General features: G+C 38.0%; 1 protein-coding gene across 2 annotated transcripts in view; it reads right to left on the bottom strand.

Annotated features, from left to right (window-relative positions):
- The window catches only part of LOC106066198 (inactive tyrosine-protein kinase 7-like), a 224050-nt gene that overhangs the window by 3568 nt on the left and 204145 nt on the right, over positions 1 to 16337 (bottom strand). For both annotated transcript variants that reach the window (XM_056022222.1, XM_056022223.1), the window contains exons 8-17: positions 12064 to 12230; positions 8642 to 8781; positions 7889 to 8036; positions 6973 to 7263; positions 5838 to 6016; positions 4949 to 5069; positions 4609 to 4758; positions 2902 to 3192; positions 1444 to 1676; positions 31 to 237 (exon numbers count right to left, since the gene is read on the bottom strand). In XM_056022222.1, the coding sequence (XP_055878197.1) occupies positions 31 to 237; positions 1444 to 1676; positions 2902 to 3192; positions 4609 to 4758; positions 4949 to 5069; positions 5838 to 6016; positions 6973 to 7263; positions 7889 to 8036; positions 8642 to 8781; positions 12064 to 12230 (1927 nt within the window). The remainder of the gene's footprint in view (positions 1 to 30; positions 238 to 1443; positions 1677 to 2901; positions 3193 to 4608; positions 4759 to 4948; positions 5070 to 5837; positions 6017 to 6972; positions 7264 to 7888; positions 8037 to 8641; positions 8782 to 12063; positions 12231 to 16337) is intronic.

The raw sequence follows: 16337 nt of genomic DNA on the forward strand, positions 1-16337 counted from the left end.
AGTATTTGAAAAAGCTAAATGAAAACTTACTTTAAGATCCAGTCTGGACGTTAACAAAATATTTCTGGCTGCCACATCTCGGTGAATGTATTTATACCCTGCCAGATATTCCATGCCCAAGGCAACCTGTTGGCACATCTTCAGCTTTTGGAGAGAAGAAAGGGGAGGCACTCTAAGCGTCATATTGCGACGTCCGTTATCATTTCTGGTAGCCAATAAGAACTGTTTGAGATCACCCTTAAACAGAATAAGAAAATGAAATACATTTTAACATTTCACATGAGCTTATTTTTTAATTAATCTAATGAAGAGCGCTGATGGCAATAGTCGTAAAAGGAGATGAAAGGAAGAAACAGTACACCCCCCATCCTCCAGTTGGGAAGCCTAAGGACTGAGTCCATTGCAGTGGCGGGAATGGAAGAGAACCCCAACAACCATGTCAATCGGGGGTCGTTTCATGGCGGACACCCACACGGCTCTAGGTCCCAGTCAGATAAGTTTCTCGAAAAGGCCAGTGGATGGGAGCTTCCTTGGGCCTAGAGTTTCAAGAGATATGTCAACTCAACTCTTAGGACGACTTAAGACAATTACAAAGAACAGGTTTTGTGTAATACAGCCATTGAAAATTATATGTGACATGATACATACAAGTATTCTACATCTACCAACAACAAAAAAAAACAACAAGAAAAATGTCGTTTCACCTTAAATCAAATCAACGTTTTACCAAAGCTAATTCAACAATAATCTCAAACTAAAACAAATGTCTTCAAATAGCCCACTGCTTTAATATATACGTAAGATGTTTAGACCAATGGTGAAACGTCACAAAACTAGACAAATCGGACAGAAAGGCGACTATCAGCACAGTGCTGTGGAGCACTCTAGAGCTGGACAAGACACACAGAAAGTCATTCACTGCACCAAAACTCGTCCACGGGCGTCTTGACCAAATCTTGCTTCTGGAAAAGGATGGGCTTTACTGCGAGAGAGTGAGCTCGACGTGTTGCGCGAATCCTCCTCACTTTAATCAAACTTTTCAGCGCAAGTCACTAGTCACACACCCCCAGCACTCAGCCCCATGGATGACAAAAGTGGTCATCATCAAACCACGATAGACGAATATATAATAAGACCAATGATGAAAAGTTGATCAGACTTGCAAGACAGTGCATAGCCTAACGTGTTTTTAAACTGTTGCTTACACTACAGAAGGTAAACATTTACCCAATGTCAGACACAGTATCTGTTGCACACGCTACTAAAGGCACTTACCCAGACACAGTATCTGTTGCACACGCTACTAAAGGCACTTACCCAGACACAGTATCTGTTGCACACGCTACTAAAGGCACTTACCCAGTCACAGTATCTGTTGCACACGCTACTAAAGGCACTTACCCAGTCACAGTATCTGTTGCACACGCTACTAAAGGCACTTACCCAGTCACAGTATTCAGTGATCATGAACAGTGGCTCCACCTCCCTACACACTCCCAGGAGCCTGACAACGTTCGGGTGCTCCAGCTTGCTATACATCTCCATTTCGTTGTAGAACTCCATGGTAGTGGCCTCCCCTTTCACCAGCAGAGATTTCACCACCACCAAGGTCGCTGGCTCCATGGAGCAGATGCCGCGAGCTTTGGCCAAAAACACATCTCCGAACTGACCCTTACCTGAAACATACATTTATAGGGTTGATTAACTTAACCACTTGGCGTATTTGGCCTATAGCCAAATTCAGCACATGGATTATGTTTACCTGCCTTGACCTAATTAGGGGAATTAGCAGAGGAAGATGGAGGATATAGTGATGAACTTTCAAAACATTACGGTAGCCTGTGGCGGCATTGATGCCAGTGCCAGATTTAACGTAAGTGGATGCACTCAGCTGGATTTTTGGAGAGGCCCCTAACCCTCTTCAAGCATCAATACCATTGCAGTTAATAATATTTATAGGCCTGAACCTAAAAGTGTGCTATGTATGCTATATATGAGAGGGGAAAATGAGTTATTTCCCTTATGTTCTTAAGCATGAAAGTAGCGCTATCATAAAGTTTTAATTTAATTTTTACCCTCTTCTAATGCAGACTGACAAAATAGTTATAAACTACATCATTGTGTTTTGGTTTTTTTTTTTATAATCAAAGTCGTTAATATCACATGACCAGAAAACAGGCATGTGCATTTCAACCGCTACCACATGTTGAAAAGTTTTACAAATTTTAATTGAACTGTTTAGTTTGTAACTAAAAAAAATGATTAAACTACGATTTTAACCCAAAAAAAAAAAAAAAAGTAATTAAACTTTGGCCTTATTAATTTTTTTTAGTTAAACTAAAAGTTTGTAACTTTTTAGTTAACTTTTGCCCATCCCTACAAAGCGAACTAAAATATCACTAGAACCATTTTTCTATTGCTTGGGGGCCGTACTTAAGGTTTTGCTTATGTTGTCTATAGCCAAATTCAGCACAGAGTACAGAAGTTCTTTCGTACCCATGTTTAATCTTTTCTAACTTGTTAATCAATGACTTAAGATCTGTTAAATCTGTCGGATGTCCTGGCTGATTGGGGCAACCCTTACCCTTCTCTAATTTTACCGGGGAAGAAGCTTTGTAGTCAAAATAGAACATTTATAAGGGCAACAATACCAGTGTTGAATCGAGTTGGGTTAAACTTTATACCGTAAGGTAAAAGCAGATAATTTCTCGATCTAGAACCACTGCCATGTTTCAAAACTTAAATTTTACAATATTTGCATTTTTCTTGAAAAGCCAATGGATCATATAGGTCACTTTATCTTTTAACTTTAAGCCTTAGTTTACCTTTAGATGTAGACCCTTCCTTCAAACTAACTCGAAGAGTTACAACCAAGCAAAGGAACTAACAAGATGCACTAACCAATAATCCCCAAAGTCTGCAACTCCTGCCTGGGGAAGTGAAACTTGTCAAGGCCAGCAGCCTGGCACCTAGCTGTGGCGGCAGCGGCGACCGTGGCTGTGATGTGCGACGCTGCAGCTGAAGCTGAGGCCGAGGACTGTGACTGGTGCGAACTCATCCCAGACACGTGAGAGCGATTGTCACTGTCGCTCCGGAACTGTAAGCCAGAGTCTCGATCTTTCATTAACAATTCATGTTGTTCTCTGTGGTGATGGAACTCTCCTGTTCCAAGTTTCAGATTTTTACTGTTCACTTAGAAATGAAATAGATAAACTACTTTATAGCTTAGAAGACAAGTTTGACAGTAATTAGACAGTGGCAGCGCTGGGATGCATTGGGTGAGTTCCAGGACTCAACTAGTTCTCTTTGAATTCTGGATACTGAATACACTTTCGTAGGGAGTGGTGACTTTGTAATCACTTCGACACTATGTCCCATTCCTATCCCCACTTTGAATAAAAAATAGGTCACCATTTCGCCCACATAGTTCTGAGCCCACGAGCAGCCACTGTCATCATAAAAGTTTTTAATTTAGAAATAAAAAAAATCATAATTTGCAATACTTTTAAGAACATTTGTTTATATAGAACTTTAATAGTTAAGTAAATCACAGTAATTTGTTTTTTTTTTATTTGACCCAGTTAACATGCAAAATACATCGAGGGGCGATATTGTAGGCCTTTAAGAAAAACGTAAAGAGAATTAGAGTGTAAAGTTGTGATTTACAATTAAATAAATAAAAGTACCAAAAGGCTTAGATACAATATCATCGTCTTACAGCTATTCTATAATACAATGATGAGATTAGACATTTGATTCAGTACTTTTCCCTGGTGAAGACTGGTTTTTTTTTTTTTTTAATTTCGGGATCTTTGGACGCCTTTGAGTCCACCCAGCTCTAATGGGTACCTGACATTAGTTGGGGAAAAGTAAATGCGGTTGGTCAGTCATTGTGCCGGACACATGACACCCTCGTAGACCGTAGGCCATAGAAACACATGACCTTTATATCATCTGACCTATAGACCACAAGGTCTGAAAGGGAAAGAGGAAACTACTTTTAAAAAGTGCACATAAATTATCGTAAAAAATTTTTTTTACCCTCTGAATTGTGAATATCTCTTTAGTGTAACACTGTATTGATGTGTCATAATATAATGGTACCATGTAGCACAGAACGCTTGTTGGTATGCACAGTCCATTGGTGTTCTAGCATCTTTTAACAAAATATTTATTTAGAATAGTTTTCTCAAAATACGTTGGGCCATACATGCTAGTGATCATATAGGCAAGTGATCATATAGGCAACTGGTCATATAGGCAAGGGTTCCTATATAAGCAATTGATGATTCTCTTTTCTCCTATATAAGCAATTGATGATTCTCTTTTCTAACAATGGAGTTAAGTTGTTATATATCTTACTCCTTATTTCAGTAACATTCTTTGGTAGTTTTATTTAAATACTAGCTTTTACAAACCGGCTACACCCAGTACGTCGCCAGATAATTCACTAAGTCTTATGCTGACTATAGAGAGTATATGCTAGCTCAATGAATCAAATGCTCATTGTATGGATCATATGGTGACTGTATTGATTATATGCTGGCTCAATAGATCAAATGCTGACTATAATGAACATATGCTGCATGTATAATTCTGATCACTTACGAAGCTGCTTCCTATTTTTCCTCTGCATCAGAAGCCTGTAGCTGCAGTAGGCAGTCAGACCAATGACCAGAACCAGGTAGGCCCCAGCACTGCACACTGCTATGATCACAGTCTTGGTCATGTCAAAGCTTTCTTCTTTTTCGAGGGGCTCTGTTATGACACAAGGGAAACATTTTGCATTTGTTAATATCGATTGTCGGGTCAAACACATAAAGGATAAAACTAAAGAAATGAGCCTAATTTGAGTTGTTGATGAAGATATTGAAACAGAATGAATATTATTGAATTAACTGTGTAGTATTCGAGATTTCAGTTACGTTATCAAAGGGAAGTAACTTACCACTAATTATTAGATGGAATTCAGCTCGGATCTGTCCAGCAGTATTGTTAGCTGTACATCCGTATCTCCCCTTGTCTTCGATTAAAACTTTGTCTAACAGAAGAGTTCCATTGGGGAAAATCTATTTTGAAAAAAATATATAGGGTATGATTGAATCACATAACGATAAATATCAGTCCATAAACATATTTAGATTTATATGCAAACCTAGGTCTGTGTATGTAGTATAGATCTATGGATATTTCACTTATATATCTATACCTATCATTAGAATAAGAATGATAATTTTTCACTACATTTGTAAACAGATAAGGCTCTTGGCTCTCTTCTACTTATTTCTATTGCATTGCGGAGAGTACATTTTAAGGCAGAAAACTAAAATGATCGTGTTACATTTGTTGCAACTAAAAGACATATAAATATCTCTTTTTAAAAGTAAATTAACAATGGGAGTATATTTAAAAATAATATTTGAAAACAAAAAGCGTTAAGTGTGTGCCATGACTGAGATCTTGTCAGTCTGTGTCTTCTGTAGGAGAAGGGAGGCAATTCAGTTATTTGTTTCATCCAAAGTTAAAGTTCTGACTTAGATATTGTGAATTTGAATATTAAAAGCAAGACAAGGATTTCAGGAAGGGTTATCTCCACTCTGGATTTATCCCCTCTAGACACAGCACGGAGGTACCTAACAATTGTCATTCACTTTTCATCACTAACGTTCATAAACAAAGTATATATGTCAGTGAACTAAAGTTATCAAGTTTTTGTATGCAAGTGAGAACTGACGGCTCTAAGACATCTCCAAATAATAAAGAACCTGACAGTGAGATTAGCCAGTCTATCCTCTATGTGCTACACATGCGCATCTAGTGACACGCACTCTACTTACTGTGTATCTATTAGAAGAGGCTACTCCAGGAACAGCTCTCACTGCTGGGAGATATCTGCCATCTTTATCCCACAAGATCTGGGGGTTGGGATCTCCCACTGCCACACAGTGCAGCATCATGGGCTGGCCTTCAAATGCAGTCGTCATGTTCGGAGGCCGGGTACTGAAAGTTGGTTTTACTGAAGAGCAGAAAAAAGAAATACACAGAAAAACTTAGAATTGCCTTTAAAGCATTTTGATTTCCGACATTCAGATATCGCGGGTTTTGGAAATAATAATGCAGCTTTGTCACTATATCTACTAAAAGAGCACTTATATAGCCAATATAAGCAATCATTTGTGTGAGTGTTTTTATATAGGAGCTGTTTGTGATATTTATTCATGTTTGTTACGTTCAACAAGAAAAATATTTTAAAATACGCACAAACAACTAGATCTCTCAATAATGTAAAATTTCTTTCCCTTATTCGATATCAGACAATAATTACATATATCTGCCGGACTAATAAAATGTTTTATTTAAATTGATTCATCTGTTGTCTATGTCGATGAATAATTGTTTAAAGTATAGACTTGGTCCGAAAATGGGTGTTGGAGGAATAACAGGAGTGAGTTGATATATTCTGTCCAAGATCTAGATCAAAGCAATTTGTTGTCGTGAACTGGAAGCCCACTTACCGTTTTACTCTTGAAAGAATTTAGAGGCTCTTGAAACTCTAGGCTTGTAAGCCTAACTGAACAAAGTACTTTGCCTGGAAGTGGTCCAAGACAATGTTCATTTATAACACAGCTATTTCCAAAGTGTCGGACACTCCAAACACACGGACAAGAATACGTGGCTGAAGGCCGAGTACACCGGGAAACACCCGCCATTTTCCTATAGTTAACCAAGTTAATCGTGCAGGACTCGCCATTGATGAAATGGTGCCTGGAGAAATGACGCCTTGGATTTGGACAGGATCGTGGAAGCTTTCTTACAACTTCGCAATGGGGAAACTCTGGCACTCCCTTAGACCCTCCCACAGGAGTCTTTTTTTACTACCCATTTACTGCCCATTTACTACCCATTTACTGCACTCACAACGCTCGTTTCCACCCGTGTGCCGCCTTGAGGCAGGGTAATGTACCAACTTACCAACGACTTTAATTATAACTATGGCCTCGATGAATCCTTGTTGTGTCTGGCTGGCCACGCAGCGGTACTTCCCCTCGTCTGACTTCAGAACTTTTGGAAAGTGGAGAGTTCCTTTGTCCTCCGTCGCGTGGTCTGGAATTTTGAACTGGTCCTTGCCGGTCTTGCCAAAGTTTTCTTTTATCCATTGAATCTTTGGCGGCGTCAGGGCTTCTGCCCTGCAAACGATGCTGGCCGGCTTGTCCAACTCCAGGTTATAGACTTCATCTAGAGGAGGGTTAAATTTGAGTTTCCCTGCAAAGAAGTGAAGTTTAATATTATTCATTTCCATTGTATGACAAGTCTGGAGTGTAGAAGCCTATCATCTTAGTATCAAGGCTTTTGAATTATATTGATTTTATTACTGGCAATAAGCTATTCAATAAGCAAGTTTATGTAGAGGGTATTTTGGTTGAAGTAAAACGTTTTGGTTAAGTGATGCCCGGCCATTTTCGGCCTTAGACCAAATTAATTTCCAACACATGTGTCATAGACTGCATCTGCGCAAAATATTGTTAAGTTTGATAGAAACCAGCAGCTGTTTATTAGTTTGGAAATGTTGCCAGATTTTTGACGTGATGAAGACTAAACTGCTTCATTGATACTTATTGGAAGTTTTTGTTACTGCGTGTACTTCTTTCTCAAATAAAAACAACAAAAACATTCAGATAAATAGAACAGAGACAACATAAAGAGTTCATACACGAAGACGTCTTGATCATTTTTCAAATTTCCTAGTCAGCGTGTAGCGCTGATACATTCAGACTAGCAGCAGCTCAAAATCAGGCCCATATCACTGGTGTAGTGTACTTCAAGTATATATGTCTTGATTTAATGTATTGTTTAGTATAGATCTTTCTACAGAAATAGAATTACTGACTTGTGACTCTTAGAAATCCAGGAGTGGACAGCTGGACTCGATGTCCGGTGGTGTTGGCTATACACACGTAGTTCCCTTCGTCTGAGCCTCGGACACTTGTGATGTTCAGGACTCCGTCTTTCGTGTGGATTTTAAAATGTTTGGATCCCTAGAGAAATACAAGAAATGGTTCACACACAATTAGTGTACACATTATTAAGATCATTCAACAGTACAGCTACTGTACACATGATTTAGATCATTCAACAGTACAGCTACTGTACACATGATTAAGATCATTCAACAGTACAGCTACTTTCAGAACTTGCGATTTATAAGGTAGAGATGTTGTCAAGGTCATCTTTTTTTCTAATTTTGACAGTTAAAGTGGGTGACATGTGGCCAGAGCAACGACCAACCACCTTTACTTTCCCCATCTAATGTCAGGTATTTAGAGTTGGGTAGACTCGGGGGCGTCCTAAAGATCTCGAAATTAGAGAAACCATTCTTCAACGAGGTTTATATATATATATATGTATTAATGGTAGAATTACAAGGCTTAATAACATTCATTATTTCTTAGCATCATTTTGCTTTTATTGGTTTCAATATTTTTAAAAACCTTTATATAATGGCCTGCAAATAAAATTTTCTAGTGACAATCTCCAGACACTAAAAAAAAAAAAGACTACATAATTACAGACTGTATTAAAATACATTAATTTCCTCCCGTCAATTTGACGGGCGCAAGGGCTAGTAAATCTAAAAACTAACCAATGGCAAGGGGACACCATCCTTCTGCCAAAGTATGGACGTCACAGGGTGAGGAGTTCCCGCCACTTGACAGTTGAAGACTGCTGCTTTATCTTCTTCCATGGTAATGGACTGTGGGTGTCTACTGATGATCGGGGGAACTGTAAACGAGAATAATAATGAGAAAAAAAAAAGTGTATATGTCAGGGTGAAACAAAAATCAACTCGATTCTATTTCTGCCGAGTTTAAAATAATGTTGAACACAAGCCAGGCCTTTCTGATAGGCGTAGAACGGGACAAGGGGAAAGAACCAACAAAAACATTGGATACACGATTGCTTGGCGGAGTTGTCTTTCAGTAGGTTGTTTTGGCTTATCCTCACTTGTCTCGGGAGAGATGTGACACTGCAGACCGGCAAGACGAAAGTGGCGGATAAAAATTAATGGCTCGGTAAACGGCGGATTGAACATCTCACGAGGGCGATATCTCCCACTGACAGCATTGAAAAGTGACACCACTATAGAAAGACAGCCGCTGATATAACATACATATACTTTTTGTCACATTAGTGAGGGAAAGAAAAAGTAGACCTTTTTTTATGCCCAGAGTGTGTAAATGAAGAGTTAGTCTTTCAAGTCTTAAGATTAATGAAGAATGCAATATTTCAAAAAGACTATGCAGTTCCAGATGTGACCTACATATTTTGCCAAAATAAACACTGACAAAGCTATTGTTTGACGGTGGTCTATTTAAGTTCTCTTTTAGTGTTGAGTATATTTACAGGAACAGGCGAATGTAAACTCATCTGAACGTCTCAAAAAAGGAACTTATTGTAATTCTGATTTTTTTACTTGCAATCTGATCAGCTGCCTGGTCGTGTTTTAAGCACTCTAAACTATTGTTCCAGGGTTCGAATCTCAATGAACATCTGAAACGTAAAACTCTTAACTTTAAAACTACAATGTTGTCTATGTATTAATTTTCTACTTTTAAATTCTGCCGAATGCGTGTGTAGGTGTGTATGAGGGCGTGCGCGCGCGTGTGTGTGTGTATGAGTGTTATTAGCTTTCTTTTTAATTGCCTAGTGCTGGCCGCCGTCCAGGGTCACGACCTCAGACGGTGAAAGCAGTTAGCGCTCTTCAAATGACCACTTGTGGTTTTTACGAACCGGTGGTCCATCAATTTTATTAATTGGACGGACAACATGGCCACTGCTTTCAGTCCATCCTGGAGTTGCTCCTGGACGTCATTAGCAAGAGGTCAGAGTAATGGTCAGCTCACAAACTGACCACACGCAGGCCATCATCGGCCGCATGCCGTGGAATCTGTTTCGGGCCAATGGCCAATTTCAGTGAACAGGCGACCAGTGTCCGCTCTTGGCCGATGCTTGAAGGGATTTAATTAATTAATACTTCTTCGTTCATCCACTGGGAGGTCCATCTAATAGCTCTTATTTGACACTGTCCACACGCTACGACTTTCTTTAAGAGAGAAAAAATATTAAGGTGAGGGGTGACGAAGGTGGTAAAGGGTTAATGAATGGCGCTGACTATTAGGACGGGGTAGAACCATCGAGGGCGATAGAAATGAACTTATAAAGCCAATTATTTTATAGAACCCAATCAAGTTTTTTTTTTTTAATTTGCTAGGTAATGTTGGATGGTGTAATTTGAACCTCAGATCTTCACTTCAGCAGTGATGTATACAAACTGTCGAGTACAGGTACGTATACATTTTGAGGTATATAGTGTCTTAAGGTTTGTTTTTGGTTTTTGGTTTTTGAACCATTGTTATTATTAAAAGCTTTCAGAAAAACGTATTATGCGGGCGTAACAAATTGCCGCCTGTTAGATTGCTAGAAACAAAACATTTTGACCAGCGAGCGTCTACCCTAAGGACAAAGGTTTCTAATTGTCCGCTAAAGTAAACACGTTTTTTTTTTTATTTGTTTTTTTTTTTAAAGAAGGATTGGTGACACGTGTAATGCATTCTTTGAAGGTCAGTCTCCTTCCCAGAGTTCCAAACAGGAAGTTAAGCACTCTCAGACAATGTCCATCAGACATGCCTTGTGTTATTTTTAGCTCATTCGGGAATTCCTTCAGTGACGCTAAGTGCCGGTAAGGGCATTGACTGGCCGCCGGGTAATGCTACGATTGGATTGGTGGAAGCAATACGGGAACAAGGATACGAACCGAAACTTCAAACACACGGTCTTTTTTTTTTCGTTTGCATACATTTGGGACTAACGGGGCGCCCCACTCCCCGCCTTCTCAGTGGGGCGCCTAGACGCATACCTACAGTTGACATTTGCTCTCGAATAGATACTCGTGACCCCCTGCAGGGTCACGTCTCAAGGGGTCGCCAGAGAAGAGCTAACCTTTTCTGTCTCATTAGAGGAGAGGTAAATGTATCCCAGTATACACCAAGTGTTGAACTCTGACACCGAAGGGTTCTCAAATAAGAATGCTGCTTTGAGAGTGCAGAGCACCACTGGAACTGATCTAGGGGTATATGGTGAATGGTGCATGCGAACTTTAAAACATTTTGATAAGGCTTTTAGAAAATTCTTCTTTTTCTATTCAATCACTTTGTAGGAAGGTCAGTGGGGTTCAACTGCTGTCAACTTGACCAGAGAATGCGTGAGGGAGAAATAGCGCTAACAATTAATTAAGGGGACTAAACCCAAAGAGTTTAGCCATATATGTCAATACTGAAGTATTAGTTTTCCTTGTTGCTATAAAAAAAATGAGTTACCAGTTAATTAATTATCTAATTGTCTTTTTTTTTTAAATTTATTCGTGTCTTGTCTATGTCTATGAATAATTGTGCGAAGTTTTAGCTTGATCCGAGAATGGGTGTGGGAGAAATAACGTGTACACACTTTTTACCAGACAGACAGACAGACAGACAGAGCAGGTTGATATACGCTTTGTAAAAACATATCTGAAAAGATGTCATTACGTTAGGCCTCATGGTGTGGACTTCATTAACACGTTACTAGTGTAGATCTATGTTCTTGTGAGTGTATGTTCTTGTGTGTGTATGTTCTTGTGAGTGTATGTTCTTGTGAGTGTATGTTCTTGTGTGTGTATGTTCTTGTGAGTGTATGTTCTTGTGAGTGTATGTTCTTGTGAGTGTATGTTCTTGTGTGTGTATGTTCTTGTGAGTGTATGTTCTTGTGAGTGTATGTTCTTGTGAGTGTATGTTCTTGTGAGTGTATGTTCTTGTGTGTGTATGTTCTTGTGTGTGTATGTTCTTGTGAGTGTATGTTCTTGTGTGTGTATGTTCTTGTGAGTGTATGTTATTGTGTGTGTTCGCTGTGTAGAGGGTATGTTCGTGTGAATGTATGTTCTTGCGAGTGTGCTTTCGTGTGAGTGTTGCGTGTGTATATGACAAGAGATCCAAGTGGTACGTGCAAAGACAATCTGCAGCAAATCCTCACCTGACACGATCACCCAGACGCTCTGTTTTTTCTCTCCGGATGTATTATTGGCCACAAATGTGTAGTTCCCGGAATCCATCTCTTGCGGTGAGTCGAAAACGAGGTTGGGGCCCGACACATGGATTCGTCCGGTTTCCAAAATAACTCTATCGTTTCTGTCAAGCCACCTGCGCAAATGAAACAAAAAAACACAAAAACTAATGACATGAAAATTAAATTAGTAATTATTTCAACACTTCAATTCCGATGGCATGAGAATTACCTGGGATTGACACCCCCCCCCTTTTTTTTTTATTTAAAAAAAAAAATTAAAAATCCGCAGGTTAATTTTACATTCTTGGCATTACAAAATCTTCGTTACCTGAGCCGGATCAAATGCCTCTTCTTACTTTGGCCCCATTTAATTGGAATCTATAAATGTATTTAAAGTCACATTTCATTGGAAAGGAAAATGGAGTTAGGCCAGAGATTGATTTTTGAAAACAATTTGAGAATTATTTATGGACAATATTCATTTTTAAATAGGCTGCTTTTAACGGAATATTACATTTCAATGATATTGTTTTCACATTTTTTTAAGGAAGTTATTCTCTCTCTCTCTCTCTCTCTCTCTCTCTATCTATCTATCTATCTATCTATCTATCTATCTATCTATCTATCTATCTATCTATCTATCTATCTATCTATCTATCTATCTATCTATCTATCTATCTATCTATCTCTCTCTCTCTCTCGACCAAACTCTACTTCACAGTAATTTTTTTTTAGAACTGTAGAACTTAGTTTCAGGGCTGAAAAACAATGAAATACTTGGATTCTGGAGTTTAAATCTTATAGCGTAAGGAATATCGGACAAATCTAACATCCAAATACTTTTTAGTACAAAGCTTATATCAACTCACTCTGTCTGTCTGTCTGGTAAAAAGTGTGTACGTTATTTCTCCCAAAGTCACTCTCGAATCAAGTTGAAATTTCAAACAATAATTCATTGGCATAGACAAGACATGAATCGATTTAAAAATAGTAACGGATTGGGCTATTAATTAATGGTAATTAATTATTTTGTTTAATAGCAACAAGGAAAACTAATACTTCAGTATTCATAGATATGGCTAAATTTTGTTCCGTTAAATTATTGTTAACGCTATTTCTTCCTCACGCATTTTCCGTTCAAGTTGATATTTTTGTGGTGACAATGTTTGTATATAATATTGTAAACAACACTTGAGAGAATCTTGGGTGTAAGATTTAAAGAATTCTATGTTTATTTATATCTTTTTCAATTGTCCATTGGTTGGGACAGAGTGACAGCGCTTGGTTTTTTGTTATTGTTGTCAGAGGCCTGAGTTTTGGGAGCCTAGTCGTCCAATATAAGTAATATAGAAGTCAGTTTCCATAATTATGTAAATATTTTCTAGTTAACATTTGATGCGTTGACTACAACTACAGTTATCCTGATTACTTTTATTAAAGTTATAATTCGTTGTTAATTCATCTCTGGCGTCACTTTGAGTTATTGAGCGAAGTATGTTATGTCTCAAGTGTAATCCAAGTAAGGAGTTCACAACAATTTTAAATAATTATTTATTGTACCTAACAAAACATGAATAAATAAACAAAAAACTTAATTAGTCAATTAATCATTGGTTATTAATTATTTTGTTTAATTTTGAATATGGGGAATAACTTGTACATAATTAGTAGATATAGTTTTAGGGACGGAGTTATTCCCCTTTAGATAAGCTTTATTTTCTTTTGTTCAAATGGATTTTTTTTATGTTTCGCTTGCTAAGATGTCTAGGAAACGTCTCGAAGAAGCTAGAAGCTTTTTGAGGTTCTTATTTTCTATGTTATGCCCCACAGAAAGATACAAGTTCACGGGCCCAGCCAGCACCACTCTAGATGAGAAGATGAGAAGCCACTCCAGCTCTTTTATTGTCTGTTGCACTACATTAGTTTGCGCTTGTTTGTAAGTCTTGACGCCAGATGGCGCGTTGAGTAGTGATCAGGCTACGCAGATAATGACAAGGCCCCCCAACAGTAAGATCACCTGATTGGCAGGTAATTTGTCCTGTTGGCTGTGTCTAGCACGTTGGACTAACCACAGTCTGACTGACACGTGTTCCAGGCCCCCTCTGCTGATTCAGGTAGATACAGCACAAGTCACGTGTCAAGACAAACTGGTTCCATTTTCCAGAAAACAAAACTAGAAACATTTTATTATCGACACCTAAAAACAACGAAACAATAAAAAAATAAAATGTCTAAGCCCATGCCAGGTCAGGCATCTTTCAAACAACGTCTTCGCGTGATGCGAGCCTCCCATGAGAGATATTTCACCCCCTTTTTTCTTTTTAATGCGTGGGTTCTTGGGCTGCAAGTCACAGGGCACCCAGACTAAACGTCACACCAAAGTTTTTGTGTCTGATAACTGACATCAACTGGAATCTTGAACAGACCGCCATTAAGCAGTCACATGACTCACCATGCAGACAAGGTGGCGTAACTACAATAATTGTACATTTCACATTATTCAGCACAATATTATACTCAACATGTAACATAAGTTTTTAACAAGAAAAACATAGAAAGTAATGTCGTAAAAAAACAGCTTAACTAAGTGAAAGAAAACCATACTTAAAACAATAATGTAGAAGTTATTTCACCTTTTGTTATCAAACAAAATATATAATTACCAGTAATTAGTTAATTTTTAAATTGATTCATGTTTTGTTAGGTACGATAAATGTTTCTTTGAAGTCTCAACTTGATCCGAGAACGGGGGTGTGTAAGAAATTACGTGTACAATCAACCAAGGGGACAAAACCCTACATATTTAGCCACACCTGTGAATACTGAAGAATTTATTTCCCTTACTGGTATAGAAAAAATAATTACCAGTAATTAATTATCGACTAGTTGCTTATTTTTTTATTTATTTATTTATGGATGAATGGTCCTCGCCTATGAATAAAAGTTTCAACATGATCCGAGTATGAGTAACTTTCTGCAAGACAAATAGACATATTCGACATAAGTTTTGTAAAAAAAATAAATAAATAAATAAATCCTCCTTTAAGGAGCTAATTGTGGTCTATTCAATATATTTATTTCTTGATATGATAGTCCAGCTAATGATTTCTACTAAAGACGGTGCGCAATATGTTCCTAGACGTCTATTTATTCATTCAACTCTTTTCTGAATACTAAGAAACATTTGAGTCGAGTGCGGGAATTCCCGCTGAAACAGTGTTCAAAATAGTAACCCAAATTTAATTTTAAGACGATTATATTTTGAAAAAATTATAACGGTCAAACCTGAGATTTCGATGTATTACGAATTAGTTAGTTAGGGTTAATATTAGTTGTTTTTTTTTTTTCCCCAAAGATGTACTTTGAAAATGTCAGGGAAAATTGTAAGAATCGTTTTCAAAATTACATGTCCATCAACAGAGAGTTCGCAAGGTAAAAGCAGGAATTGTAACAATAAGTTAACTGTCGCGCCAGTCAATTTTTCTTCTTGACAACACATGTTTTGATACAGGACAGAATAATTTGGGCGACGTAATGGATACTATGGGAACAATTAAGCATATCATGACTTGTAGGTTTTACTTCTAGTGACACATTCCTCTCTTTTCCTTCTCGGCCTTCGTCTCTTATTAGAAAATATAAATCACCCCTTGCAAACCTTGCTATCATCTATTGAGCAAATGATGTAAAAGTCATCTGTTTATGTGGCTCACGGTTGACGAGGGTGTCATGTGGCCAGCACAACGAGAAACCGCCTTTTTACTTTTCCTTAACTCATGCCAGGTATCCATTAGAGGCGCCCTGAGGATCCCGAATTTAAAACAGTCATCACCTAGATTCGAACCCGTGATTTCCGGTTCGGAGGCCGAATGTTTTACTACTCAGCCACCTCTCCTCCTCTTCTCTTATTAGTCTTGTAATAAACCCACGTCTCATATTTATATGGATCGATACTGTCAGTTCTTTCTTCCCAGAAAGGATTTTTGATGTTTGTCTTTTGTTGGATCGATTACCAGAATCGATTCAGTTTTGTGACAATTACTTTTTAAGATCGATGCTGATTAAACTTAATTTTAATATTTGTTATTTATTTGTTAGCCTGAAATTTTTATTCTCTCTGAAAAGATGAAACGAAACTTCCCAGAAACTTGTCCAAACTAGAATTAGCGCTATCTCTATACGGTAGTTACTGAAAGAAGTCAAGATATTTTTCTGAGGCCTCCCATCATGGCGGCCAGACG

The sequence above is a fragment of the Biomphalaria glabrata genome, chromosome 3 (genome assembly GCF_947242115.1).
Source record: "Biomphalaria glabrata chromosome 3, xgBioGlab47.1, whole genome shotgun sequence".
Lineage (NCBI taxonomy): Eukaryota > Metazoa > Mollusca > Gastropoda > Planorbidae > Biomphalaria > Biomphalaria glabrata.